This window comes from Orcinus orca, chromosome 20 (genome assembly GCF_937001465.1).
Source record: "Orcinus orca chromosome 20, mOrcOrc1.1, whole genome shotgun sequence".
NCBI lineage: Eukaryota > Metazoa > Chordata > Mammalia > Artiodactyla > Delphinidae > Orcinus > Orcinus orca.
This window is the reverse complement of record NC_064578.1, coordinates 41,801,953-41,815,493: the sequence shown is the minus strand read 5'-3', so window position 1 is coordinate 41,815,493 and position 13,541 is coordinate 41,801,953. Positions and strand designations below refer to the sequence as shown.

General features: G+C 61.9%; 1 protein-coding gene across 1 annotated transcript in view; it reads left to right on the top strand.

Moving 5' to 3' along the window:
• The window catches only part of PEPD (peptidase D), a 114,503-nt gene extending 103,226 nt beyond the window's left edge, over nucleotides 1-11,277 (top strand). Inside the window, exons 13-15 of the mRNA XM_004284143.3 lie at nucleotides 6,634-6,818; nucleotides 10,146-10,337; nucleotides 10,795-11,277. Of these exons, the coding sequence (XP_004284191.1) occupies nucleotides 6,634-6,818; nucleotides 10,146-10,337; nucleotides 10,795-10,932 (515 nt within the window). The 3' untranslated portion in view covers nucleotides 10,933-11,277. The remainder of the gene's footprint in view (nucleotides 1-6,633; nucleotides 6,819-10,145; nucleotides 10,338-10,794) is intronic.
• Nucleotides 11,278-13,541: the final 2,264 nt, after the last annotated feature.

Sequence of the window (13,541 nt, the reverse complement as noted above, 5' to 3'; positions counted from 1 at the left end):
CTCCCTCTAGGTAGGGATTAGTACGGACACGTCCAGGATGAACCGTTGCACGAAGACACAGAAGTGCAGGAGGGGGTGGCCAGGGGGCCCCCTTCTGTGAAAAACAGGACGGCGAGAACGTGGATGCACATGTGCTTGGAAATCCACAGAAGAGGTGCAGGAAGGGAACCAGACAGACAGGGCGGGGCGTGGGGAGAAGGGAGAGTGTTCACCAGGAGCCTTTTTATACTTTTTGACCTTTAAACCTCAGAATGTGTGACCTGTGACCTGTAAAACCCGGCCTGTGTGGGGCAGTCACCCCGAGCAAGGGACATCTCCTCCTCCTCCCTTGACACCCTCGCTTTACCCCAGGGAGAGAAGGAATAGACGGTTCTGCCCTGCTTTGAACATCGGTCGTTTAAGTGATAAGCGTTCCAGATGTAGCAAGAGGTTTGGGCCAGTGAGAGTGGGTGGAGGTGCCTGGCCCCCGAGGTGGACGCTCCTCTGGGTGAGCCCCGTGACCCCTGTGCACCCACGCCCCATGGCGGGTCCCTCTGGGAGCATGGCGTGGGCCTGCGTGGACCCGAGCCTGGCGCCGGGCCGCGGTACGGCAGGATGGAGGGCTGCTGCCGCACTCCACGCTGGAGACAAAGGGGCGGGCAGAGTGAGGCCAAGGCATATGGCGGTGGTGGGGGGGGGAAGGTTGGCGGGATGTCGGGCAGGTAGGGATTTGGAGGGACAGTGTCTCCCCTGGGGCTCTTCGCTCACCTTGGAGCTCCGGGCTTCATGTCCCTAGCACTGCTTAGCCCCGTCCCTGTGCTGAGACGGGTGGTGGCCAAGGCCTGGCTGACCCCACCGACCCACAGGAAAACCTGTTGCGGCCTGGGCAGGACCTGGGTGGCGCCTCCCTAGCTGGTGTCCCGGCCAGCTCAGTCGGCCAACCAAGCAATGCCAACTCTGCCCAGAAGGTGGCTGGGCCCACAGGCAGGTCCCCGGGGCCACACATTGCACTAAAAGGGCCTGGTGCGTGGTCCTGGCACCGAGGTCCCGTGGGGCTTCCTGGCCATGTCACTTCAGGGGCAGTTAGTTATAAGGCTTCAGGCCCGGCCAGGCTGGGCTCAGCTGAGCTGGTCCCTGCAGACGGAGGCAGACCTGCCCCGGCGCACAGTGGGGCTTCGAAGTTCCCTTGTTAGGGAGTTGAAGCAGAGCCCCTGCAGAGCTCCCCCAGCCCACACCCCGTGCTTCAGGGTTGTGACACACAGTTCCCCAGGGGCCACATGCGGTACAGGCCGGGCGGGATGGGGGTCCTGCCCACAGAGCTGCTCTCACGTCGGGGCAGGTCGCCTCCCCACGGGCAGCTCAGAGGCCGTGGCCAGGTCAGCCCTGTGCCCTATCCTAGCGGAAATGCCCCTGGTTTGTGGGTTTGGCTCCTGGGCCAAGACAAACACCCGCTGAGACTGCGTGACTGCTTCCTGAGCCTTCCAGGGAAGAGTAAATAAAGGCGGCCGGGGTCACAGCAAGATGCCCAGAGGAGAGGCAGGGACCAGTGCTCGGAGCATACCAGATCCTGGCCTACTGCCCCGGGATTGAGGAAAGCAGGCCTGGGGTCAGAGGGGGAGCGTCCCTCACCGCCACTCAGAGACAGCCAGGGAAGGAGGGCTGAGCTCACTCAGGGGGCCGCATGAGGTGGCAGGGGCAGGCCAGGCAGCTGCCACACCTGGGAGAACGCCACCCTCATCTGCCCCGCGGGAGGGGATGCAGCGGCCACGTGCCGGCTTCTGGCCGGGTGCAGTCGAAGCTCTCCAAGGCTTCCGTGTCCGCCCCCGCAACCCCGTCTCCGCGGACACCCAGGAGCTTGCCGATGAGACCACCCCCGCCTCCGCCCCGGCCCGCATGAGGGGAGGAGGCACTGTGGGGAAGCCTGGGGCCAGAGCCAGTGTCTGAGCTGGCCGCAGGTGCAGGGCGGGGCAGTTCTGCAGACTCCCGGGGTCTGTTCTGCCTCACTCCCTGTTGGGGGGGGGGGCGCAGGGGCTGCAGCAGCAGGACTCCCCGCAGGCCTCGCCTTAGACATGGTGCGGAACGCAGGGCTCTGGCAGACAGAGGTGCTGGGAGACCGCGCCATCCAGATCGTGAGCGCCCTCTGGCAGAAGCCAAGACAGGGAGGGCTGTGTTTGGTGAGGGCCCTGTGTCCCCACTCTGGCCTGAGAGGCTCCCTTGCTGGCCGAAGGGCAGTGGGTGAGTCCCCGCCCTCGCTGGCTTCTCCGCCAGTGCAGGCGGGGAGGGACCACGCGGAGACCACGTGAGGCAGCCACGCTTAACTCGGCATCGAGGCGCCTGCAGCCTGGGCACGTGCTGCCCCCATCCTCCTGCAGGGCGAGCGGGTCCCCAGAGGTCCTGGCAGCAGGCGGGCTGTGTGGTGGGGTGGACTGGAAGCCCGCAGCCCTGCGCCAGTGCGGCCTGCCAGACGGTTCCCTGCAGCCCGTGGGGCCTGCCCTGGGACCCTGGCCCTGAGCCTACCCTCCTGCACCCCCAGGGCCTGGCGCGCTGTCATCCCCCGAGGGCCATTGTCTTCAAATGAAGTGAGCTCTTTGTCTGGATGGGGCTGTGAGGATGTAGCTCCCGGGGCCCTCTGCTGCCTTCCCAGCTCGGCTCAGGGCCTCAGGGCCCCCAGGGCTGTCACGCTCTGGGCAGGAGGCCTCCAGCCTGTGACGGATGCTGCGAGGCTCCTTGCCCAGGCAGCAGGCCCAGCAGGCTCCCGGCCCAGCAGGGGAAGGTGTGGTCTGAGGGGGGCCAGGTGGGCACAGGAGACCAGCCAGGGACCAGGGGCTGCTCTGGATACGTAGTGGGGCCTGGGCACTGGGACTCTGCTTCCTCTGAGCTGAAAGGCAGGTGACGCGGCACAAGCCCGGATGCTGCCCTGCCACCCTGGGGTCTGAGTGCACAGAGGAGCGGGGTGGGGGGCACACTTGAATCCTGGGCCCATGAGGTCACAGCACTGGCTGCAAGAGAGCCATGAGGGAGGCAGGGGCTCCTGGTCAGGCCAAACGGTTACCAGCCTCGGAGCAGGGCATAGGCCCCGCCTTCTCAGGGTTCAGAGGCCACGACCTGCCATGGCTGTGCCCGTGTGCTTAGCTCTGGCAGCACGGGAAGGGGCAGTCAGAGAGGGCTTCCTGGAGAAAGCCTCAACACAAAGGCCCATAGGAGGAATGGGAGTGAGACTGGGAAGGCGAGGGCCCTGGAGGGGGGTGGTCCTAGCTGAGGGAACGGCAGGTGGAAGGCACGGGGGCACCAGCACTCAGGAGTGGGTGAGGGATGGGGCTGGAGCGGGAAGCCGGGCCGAGGAGCTCGGGGCTCTGTCCTTGGCGCGGGGGGGGGACTGGCATGGTCTGTTCCATGTTGCAACTGTCCTGGTGTCCCGGCCTTGTGCAGCATGCAGCGGGGGTGAGGCATTGCGAGGACTGGGGAGGAACCAGGCAGGGGTCCAGGAGAGGTGGGGGCCCACAGAGTCACCGGGTTCAGGAGACGTTTCGGGAAGACGGGACGAGCCTTGGTGCTTGCTGGAGGTGGGAGGGTGGGCGGGGCAGATGGTGCCCAGTCTCTGCAGTGTGATCCCTGGTGTGGCATCCCCAGTAGGAGCAGGCCTGGGGGACTGCCGATGCCCCTGGCCGGGCGTGTGGGCTCAGAGGTGCCTGCGGGCTGCAGAGGTTGAGGAACCCGGGCGTCGGGGCGTTAGGTGGGCAGGGAGGCCCTCTGGCCTGTGCCCACCCCTCCAGCCTAGCCCTAGGACGGTAACCTCCACACACTTCAGGGGCCCCTGCCCTGGCCGTGGGTGTCGTAACCACCATCCGGGCCAGACGCTGGGGCCAAGTTGCTGGAGGTTTAATCACTGTCACAACCCTAACCACACGCAGGCAGAAACTCCCACTCCCGGCCAAGAGAGCTGTGTGCAAGGCCTTCCCCAAGGGCACGCAGGCAAGGAAGACTAGAGGCGCCGTGGGGACCGCTGGGGCCTGCACGTCCGGCCCCCACAAGGGGCCACGAGGACAGGAGGAGAGCCGAGCTGCCAGCACGGAGCTTGATTTATACCTGGTTCCCACCCTCTGCTGCGGCTGGGCCGAGACCGCAGCCCCGCCGTGGAAGTTAGCCAGGTTTGAAGTCAGACTGCTTCCCGGGCCTCTCTCTTGGCCACCGGAAAAGGCCCTGCCCAAGAGAGATGGAGCTGCCCGGGGGTTGGGGCATCGGCCCTTCCTCAGTCCCAGGGGCCAGGCTGAGTGACAGGAGCCGAGTTCGCTGGGCTGTTTGGGGGCTCTTTAGGCCCAGAGCCCCAGGCGGGAGCAGACCTTAGAAAAGAGTGTGCTACGCGCTCAGCCCTGAACCGGCACCTGCTCCGCCAGGCTCTGGTGTGCCCGGGGGAGGCAGCCACCTTTCTGGTGGAGAGACCCTAGAAGCAAGGAAGCACACCTGCTGGACAGGAACAAGGTGCACGGAGATGAGAGGAGTAGCCAGGACAGCAGAGAGAGGACGACGGCGGGGGTGGGGTGGAAGGTGTCACCCCAGGAGGGGCTGACGTTTCCGCTGAGACCTCGAGGATGAGGAGTCACAGGCCAGCCAGGTCTGCAAAGGGTCTGACGTGCAGAGACCTCAGTGTGCTTCTGGAACACAGGTGGCCGGACCCGAGGAGGTCGAGGTGGGTGGGTCGGTGTTAGAAGAGCGGCGGCCGCGGCTGGGGCTTGTGCCCCAGGAACGCAGCGAACTGTCACGTGTCCAAGCCGGGGTCTGGCTGGCCACAGGTGGCTAATGACAGTTCGGGGGGATTAGTGAGCTGGTCCCCCAGTAGGTGCCAGAGCCTCTACAGCCGGCTTTCTGGGGCCAGCGTGTGGCCCTGTTTGACAGAGGAGGCATCTGAGGCTCACAGAGGTGAAGGCTTGGCCAGGTCACACGGCAGGTGAGCGGCCAAGGTGGGACCCGGTTACCCAGGTCTCCACTTCAGGATGCCAGACCATCAGAGAAAAGCCCCCCATGCCGGCTCCACCCTCAGGGGTGCAGACCTGGCCCCCCACGCTGACGTGGTTATAGCCAGACCCCAGGATGCCACCCCCATGTGGTGGGCCCGGGCAGGTAGAACGGGGCTGGACTCAGGAGCTGGATTCCAAGGAGGCTCAGCCTTGGGGACACCCTTGGCCTCCCTGCAGCTTGGGCCGGGGGCAGGCCACTCTCCTGTGAACTGGCCAGGCCACAGCACCACCTGCTCAGAGCCCGGAGCCTGGGGATCTGGGATGTTGGATCAGCCCTGGGCTCCAGCCAGCACAGCCAGCCCAAGACCCCAGCCGTGGGCCCACTGTCTCTGGCAGGAAAGGGGGCCCCCACATGGGGGACTGGTGCCCAGCAAGAGCATGTGAGAGGGGAGGGTGTGTGTCCCAGGATGGGCTCTCATCTCCATTCACCCCTTGGGCCCATCCTCTGCCCTCTGCCAGCCAGAGCTTCAGACCCTGGTGGCCTAACCCTCACCAGCACAGGGTCCAACAAGGCCTCAGGGTGTGGGGTCCCAGTGCTCCCGTGATCATCAGGGCATGGCTGGGAGGCCCCTTGGGAGCCAGAGTTACTCCCCACATGGAGGGGGCTGCAGGGACCGGCACTGGCCACCCTCTCTGGGTGCCGGTCCCACCCTGTCCACCTGGCCCTGAGTGTCCTGGGGCTGCTAGCCTCGCCGACACATGGCCTGCCCCCAACTCCACCCTCGTAGGATGGGGCGGGGGGGTTGCCAGCCTAAGGCCTTGTCTGGTGCTCAGGCTGAGCGCCCAGCGCCCTCGAGTGAGACTGAAGGTGGGGACTCCATGGAGCCCAGTGGCCAAGGCGGCCGTGCCCCAGTGACGGCCGAGGCTCTTGGAGGCGGCTCCCTGAGGGCCCTAGGCTCCAGCCCCTAAGGGCCTCCCTGGGCGCCAGGCAGGGCTGAGCCCCTGAGCTCTGCACAGCCTGCTCTCCTCGAAAGTTGGTTACTGGGGGTACTCTGCATGGTGACCTTTGCCCCGGAAGGATGGGGCCAAGACGAGTTTGATTAGCAGCCTGGGGCTTGGACATCTGGGCTGCCACGGAGGTGGTCCCCTAGCGCTTGTAGCAGACAGGGCCACAGACCCCTGCCAGTTTGCCCGTGAGGTAGTGCCAGCTGCATTTTCACCCCAGAAACCTTTGCTCCCCACAGAGGCTCCAGGGATGATTCAGCCCCATGCGGGGGTGTGCGGGGGTGCCCCCCACCCCCAGCCTGAGGTGCTGGAGCAACGTTGGACCTGAGCCTCAGTCTGGGGCTCACTGAGGCCGCCCCACGTCCGCTGTCGGGGACATAACGCTTTTCTCCTCCTGACGCCAAGGACCTTACTGGGCTCCCCTGGCCCCAGGAGCAGACACGACATGGGCTGGGCCCCTGTGGTGACCGTGGGTGACAGGAGCCTGCCCCTGAGGGCACAGTGGAGAGAAAGGAAGGGTCTCAAATCCAGAGCTGTGCTGGGAAAGCCCTGCATGAAGGGCTGCCCCTCACCTCAGGCCCTTATGGCCTCAGCCAGTGCGAGGGTATCGTGTGTCCCCCGAAACCTTGCCCGGGGAAGCCCTGGCCAGGCTGCCAGACTCCGCAGCTCATTGCAACCTCCTTCTGAGCCACAGGCGTCTGGTGGCCCGACATGCACCGCCTGGCCGACCGCATCCATCTGGAGGAGCTGACCCGCATCGGCATCCTGACCGGCAGCGTGGACGCCATGGTCCAGGCCCACCTGGGAGCCGTGTTCATGCCTCATGGACTCGGCCACTTCATGGGCATCGACGTGCATGACGTGGGAGGCTACCCCGAGGTCTGTGTGGGCGCATCAGCCCGAGTGGCCTGCCTGTGAGCCGTAGCTGGGCTCGGCCCTCCCTGGGCTGGGCTGGGGCTCTGGGAGACGGCGGGGGTGAGGAGGAATGGGGTCCCGGTGAGGCCTGCTGCCCCTCCTCCCCCTTCACCCATTGGTTGGTCCTGGCCCAGGTCGCTGCCCTGATGCCCTCCGTGCCCAACGCCTCCCCACCGTGGCTGCCTCCACAGGACCTGGTGTGGGATGGGCGTGCTCTGCACAGAGCCCCGGGCTGTGCGCTGGGGGCAGCGCCTGTCCTGAAAGGTGGTAGAGTGTCAGTGTGCAGTGCACGGGGTCCCCACAGGGCAGCAGGAGCTGCAAAGCTGGGTCTTAGTGATGGGGCTGGCACTGCACCCGTCATGTCCTCGTGCCTCTGGCTTCATTCAGACGGGGTGATGAGGCTCCGCCAGCTGGTGGCTGGCCCTGGTCCCTCCTGGGACTAGCTGAGCCCCGCGCCCCTCACAGGTCCTACTCCTGCTTCCTCCTTGGTGCAACCTCTGCCGGGGCCCCAGGCCCCTGGGCCAGCACGCTCTGCTGGCCTCCTTGTCTCTAGGACGTACCCTTGGCAGGGGAGGAAGGCTTGTGTGGGCGTCTCCAGGCCAGGCTTTCCCCTCCCCCTCCTACCGACCGACCCTTGAAAGGACCACCCAGACGGTGCTTGTGGCTTTGGGAGGCCCTGCCGCAGCCTTGCGGGGCAGGTGGCTGCAGCCTCCCTGGCCGGTGGGTGTGGGTGAGCCCGGCCCTGCCGTCTGGCCTGGTGCCCGCAGTGCAGGGGGCGGGTTATGCAATCGGTGCACGCCCTGGGGCCCACCAGCCAGTTAGCCAAGACTGGGCTTGGCCTCTTAGCTGCAGGGTATTTTGAAAGCTCTAAGAACGATATTTGGGGGTTGGGGGGGGGGCGGAATTGCTCAAGAGAAGCATTATTATTCAATTATTTTTTCCTCAAGTGTAAACAGTTAAATTTGGAGAAACAAAATCGGTTTTAATTTCCTAATTTCTATCCATCACATTGTGCATAGGGAGCCAAGAGCTGGGCCTTCCAGACATTGTTAACTGAGGTTCGTTATTCATTAGTCTCCAAAGCACTTTTTTTCCACCAGAGAAAATTGGCAGCAAACTGTTTTCATCTTTTCCAGTAAGCAGTCCTTTGTGCTCGGAGTCTATTCTTCTGACAGATAAACATTGTGGAAAAAATATGGCTTTTCCTATAAAAGTCATTTGTTTTATTTCAGGCCTATAGACACATCTGGGTCTCTTCTGCCAGGAGCCCAGTAAAGTTGAGGCCCCGTTGAGCCCTGAGCCCAGGCAGAAGCCAGCGTGGACCCAGCATGGGCAGGGGCCCCTGAGCCCCAACAAGGCTGAAGTCCCCGGGCCCGAGGGGCTGGGCGCTCAGCTGCTTCCCTTTTAGGGGTCTTCTCCCCACTCAGCTCGGCCTCCATCCTCCTCCCAGCCCTGATCTGGCCGTTCCTGGTGGACCCCATAGGGCAGACTCCCGAGAGCTAGCGCTCTGAAGCGGGGTGGGGGGTCATGGTCAGTGGGCTGGGGCACGCACATTCTTCTATGCCCCACGGGATCCCTTCCATGCTCCCCTCACCCCCAGTCTGAGTCGTGGTCCTTCCCGAGGGAAGGCTGTCTGTACAAGTTGGAGCAGACCCTCCACCCTCGGTACACAGCTCTGGGGCAGCAGGGAGCCCACGGTGACCACGGAGGTCAGGGGGACTTTGTCAGTCTCTGCCTCCGCCAGGCCCCTGGCTTTGACAACCTTGTAGTAGAGAGAAGGTGATGGCACCTGGGGGGCAGCATGAAGGGAAGGGACAGGAGGGGCTGCCCAGGGGCAGGCACGGGGCTTCAGATGGCAGGAGACAGGGCCCCGCCCCGCCCCACCAGCACCTCCCACCTGAGCACAGGGACTGTCATCCCAGACTGTGCCCTTCTATGTCCCCTGCCTTCCTGCCTAGCTCCTCCAGGCACATAGTAGTGTTTTGGGGTCAGGTACCACACCAGACAGGCTTCTGGGCCCAGAGCATGACCCATCAGGGGTCACAGGGCCTTAGTGTCCCCTCATCACCTCCGTCCCAGCCTGACTCACACCAGGTCAGGGCGGCTGCGCGTACCAGTTTCTACACGCCCCGCTGTCCCCGCCCTCATGGAATCACGCTCACAGCCTTCCCTGCTGTGCCCAGCCGTGGATGGAGGCTGAGCCAGCCCGTTTCTGGTTACCTTACATGAACCACTAATTGAAGTCTGATGTTCTTGGCCCCCAAACAGTCAGAAATGACAGCTCCATCTCCAGCAGCTGGGCTTCCAGGGGAGAGCTGCGAGCGGGGCAGGGCAAGCTCAGAGCCCGACCAGAAAGCTTGCCTGCTGCCCCACTCACTCACAGGCCTTGGCCAAGGGATGGATGGGTGCCTCTGGGACCTGGGGAAGGCAGGGAGATTTCTGCAAGTGTCCTAGGTACCACCTGCCCTCATGGCCCCGGTGGCCACGCCCATGTGAGTGTTGGCAGGGGAGGGGGGGTGGTGCCCCTGCAGGGCTGAGAGCCGGTCCCCATGGGTCAGTGGGGGCCCAGCACACGGGCATGGTGTGGAGCCGCCCACGTGCGCTTCTTGGGGCCCACACCCCCAGGCCGTGCACACGGGGTGAGCGTGTGTTTGTGCACACACGAGCCAGAGCTCGTACTGACGGCCCGCCCTCACGACAGCACCTGTCCCTCCTCCTGGAAGGCCACGTGGAAAACCTAGGACTTGGCTTGGGGGGGGACCCAGGTCCAGCACTTCTGGGGCTGGTTTCCACCTGAGCTGCCTAGAAGAAAGCGCGCAGCCTGGGAGGCCCCGCAGGCCTTCTTAAAAGCTGCACAAGTTTGGCTTCTACTGTTCCTCTCGCGGGGAGAGGGCCTGGTTGAGGCAGCCGGACCCCCAGCCAGCCCCATGGGCCAGCAGGGGCAGCGTGACCTGGGTGTGTGCGCACGGGTGTCCACGGGGCACGGTTCTGAGGAGAAACGGGCAGGGATGTGAGAAATCTAGGGGAGCGTGCAGAGAGCGGAGGGTTTTATCTGGAGTGCCGTGGACAACACAGCAAGGCTGAGTCTGGGCTGGAGACCCCCATGGTCACAGAGCCTCCTGCAGCTCCAGGGGGACCCATGGGGCCCGAGCCGGGCCCCACGTGTAGACGCCTGCACGGGCAGGGCGGGTGCCCCGCACGCTCACCGGTTTCCATCGTCCTCCCACCGATGCGGTGGCCCTGGGCTGGGGCTGCGCCCTCCTGGATCCCCCTCACTGTCCTCTCCCCCAGGGCGTGGACCGGGTGGACGAGCCCGGCCTGCGGCACCTGCGCACCGCTCGGCACCTGGAGCCGGGCATGGTGCTCACCGTGGAGCCCGGCATCTACTTCATTGACCACCTCCTGGACGAGGCCCTGGCTGACCCGGCCCGCGCCTGCTTCTTTAACCGCGAGGTCCTGCGACGCTTCCGTGGTTTTGGCGGGGTGAGTGCTGGTGGGCCCCGCGTCCTTGCTCCCTTGCTCCTTGCTGCGTGTCACCTCTTTGTCCTCCAGGACAGGAGGCACAGTCTTGACTTCCTCACTGGAGAGGGACCTGGCTTATCCTTTCTCATGGTCTGTCACCTAACAGGAGCCTCAGCCCTCAACACAAGCAACTCAGATTCCTACAAAACCCCTGCCCACTCCAGGGGCTCCCAGCCACCGGGCAAGGGGCAAGGCCAGGGTGGGCAGGTGGCACGAGCAGGCCCCTGTGGGAGGCGCCTTCTTCCCAGCAGCTGCCCACAGAGGCCTTGAGGCCAGCCCCCCGCCCCCGGCAGTACTGACCACTCCTCAGAAAGGGCTCTTCCCTCTCGGCGGGGGTCAGCCTGGAGCCGTCGGGCCCAACCCTCAAACTTAGTGTGTGAGGCCAGCTCAGAAATAACGAGCGTGTCGTTCTGACCAGGTCCGGATCGAGGAGGACGTCGTGGTGACGGACAGTGGCATGGAGCTGCTGACCTGTGTGCCCCGCACAGTGGAAGAGGTTGAAGAATGCATGGCAGGCCGTGACAAGGCCTTTGCTCCCTTCTCCGGCCCAAAGTAGAGCCCCGGGCAAGCTCACCTCATGGACGGCGGCCTGGCGGTTGGCCCCCAGCGGTGCTCAGACATGCGGCGTCGGCTTTGATCACACCAAATATGCTGTTTCCCAGGGAGAAACTTTTTTATTAACCTCCTGTGGGATCACACCCTTAATCTGTTCTTAGACAGCGGCTTTTAAAATGCTAATTTTCAATTATCCCGTTATTTTGAAAAATCCTGTTCTTCACTAGCAACTAAATGTGTATCTTGCCGTCATTTGTATGCTGCTCAGGAAAGATGCCTTTCTCGTGTTTTCTCTCAAAATCAGTACACGGAATGGAATTTGCAATAAAAGATTTCCTAAAATGGACCTTTGTGCCCGGCTCCCTCTCCATTTGTCCCTTTGCAGGTGAGCACTGCAGGGTTAGACCTGGAAACTGGCCCTGCAGAGACCCGGGAGTCTGGGCATAGGTGGGGCTGGGCCTCTGCCCACGTGAAGAGGGCTGTAGAGCAGGAAGCCTTTTTGGTACGGTTACTGCCTCAAAGCTGGATTTCCGAAGGGGGGCAGAATTACGCAGCCCTTAAGGTACAGTTATCGACAACATGAGACTCGCAGATTCCTTGTCTGTGATTTCCTTCTCATGCGGGACAGGCTAGCAAAGCCAGCATCTGTTTGAGAGACACTGCCGCCTAAGGCAGCACCATGGCAAAGGTGAGCTTTCTGGTTCCTTCCACGTCGGCCAAGTCCATTTGTCTCCCCTAAGTGGAAGCCCACTGGCTGAACTCCACTCTGAGGCTGTGGAGCCATCCAGGGCCACCTGGGCCCAGTCCCTGCCAGTGGCAGAACACCTGGCCTTCCTCTGCCTGCCCACCTCTCCCACGGTCCCACAGAACCGCCCCCACCCCTGCAGCGGGCTTCGAGAATTCTGCACACCATTCTAGGGTTCTCTCATCCGAGCCAAGGTGAAGGGCAGGTGAGAAGGACGGACGTCAGAGATGAAACCTTAATAGGGTGGGGAACCTCTGTAGCCCAAGCCAGAGACCGCTGAAGTCACTGAAGAGTTGAGTAAACTGATTTCTTCCTATGGCAGTAACACAGACGTGCTCGTGATGTGGCCACATTAAAGCAGCATTAGTTTCAAATCACCATTTGTCTTTTTCTTACCTCTTAGATTTACATACCATCTTTTAAGGTTTCCTCCTGGTGCGCAGATATATTCCCTAAGTTATCTGTGGTATTAAGCAGTTTGAGTAATGATCGCCTGCGGGTCAGGAGTTTGAGTTTGCCAAATCCTTCTCTCCCCCAGCTGTATCTGCGAGCCATGCTCTAGTGCGCAGGGTTTCAGGTTCCCCCACCCCCAGGATAAAAACAGTTAAAGTTATAAAGTTAGGTTGGAACTCTAAGTAGACAGTTTAGTTTAGCTGTGTTAACTAAAAAACACACACATCTTTCTCCTTCCTCTCCTTTAGACGTTTTATACCAAGAATGCCCATTTCACATAAATGTTTGCTCTGATTATCAGGTCGACAGGAAAGAACAGGGAGAAATCTCAGGAACTAAATGCTGTTTGTCCGAGAAGGACACTGGGGACAGAACTGGCTGCTTGGGCCCAGGTAGGCGAGTCAAAGGCATTCTTTGCAGGTACAGGTCTCAGGGAACCGCAGTAGCCACCTACTGTGCCCCATGTTCTAGAGAATGGTCCAATACCTAAGTCTCCAAATTCTGCAGAAATTTGTACAGCTTCAGAAATATATTAGAGACCCTTCCAGAAAGCCATACAGTGTCGAAAGCTCTTCCAAAACCAGGAAAGATCTAGGTATTCGTTCAAGAAATGAGCATCTGCTATGTACCAACGTGGCATAAAGACATGACCCCTGCTCTCAGAGCCCAGTCTCCTGAGAGAGGCTTCCCCTTAAACATGCACAAATAGATCATCTCAAACATTAGAACGTGCCAAGAAGGAAAGTAACAGGATTGACCTTATCTAGAAAGCCAGGGGGGCTGACGGGAAGGGAGGGAAGTGAAAAAGCAAGAGGAGATAAAGCATTCCAGACGCAAGGAGCTGTCCCAAGGCAGCCGGCCCTGGGCTAAAAGTGCTGAGAAGAGCCCTGCAGCCAAAGCAAAGTGATGCAGGAGGGTGGAGGGGAATGAAGGCAGCACGAGCAGAGCCACATCCCGCGGAGACTGGGTCTCACACGAGTGCACCGGAGAACCGTGAAGGTTCTGGAGAGCGTGCAACGGTCCAGGAAGACAGAAGCCAGGCAAAAGAGGGTGATAGCTCTGCACAAGGTGGGGAAGGGGAGGTGAAGCAAATGTCACAGGATTCATTTAGGAGGCAGAACTGAACGGTGGTGATGTACAAAGGCACCTGGCTCCAACAGCTGCTTCAGAGGAAACAAGACTCGGGTAACTGGGCTGCAGAAAAGTGTGACGTGTGCCAGCCTCGCGCCCGGTTCTCTGGACACCCCTGCACAACCTTCAGGTCTACAGCTCTGGGAGGAGTGGGATGTTGCAGTCAAAGGATATTCAGGGTTGCTGCTCTCCTTTGAGTACGTGTAAAACGCATTATGAACTCTTCAGATACTCACAGGCAGCCAAAGAGCAGTAGGTCTAAAGTGCTTTTACTGAAAAAG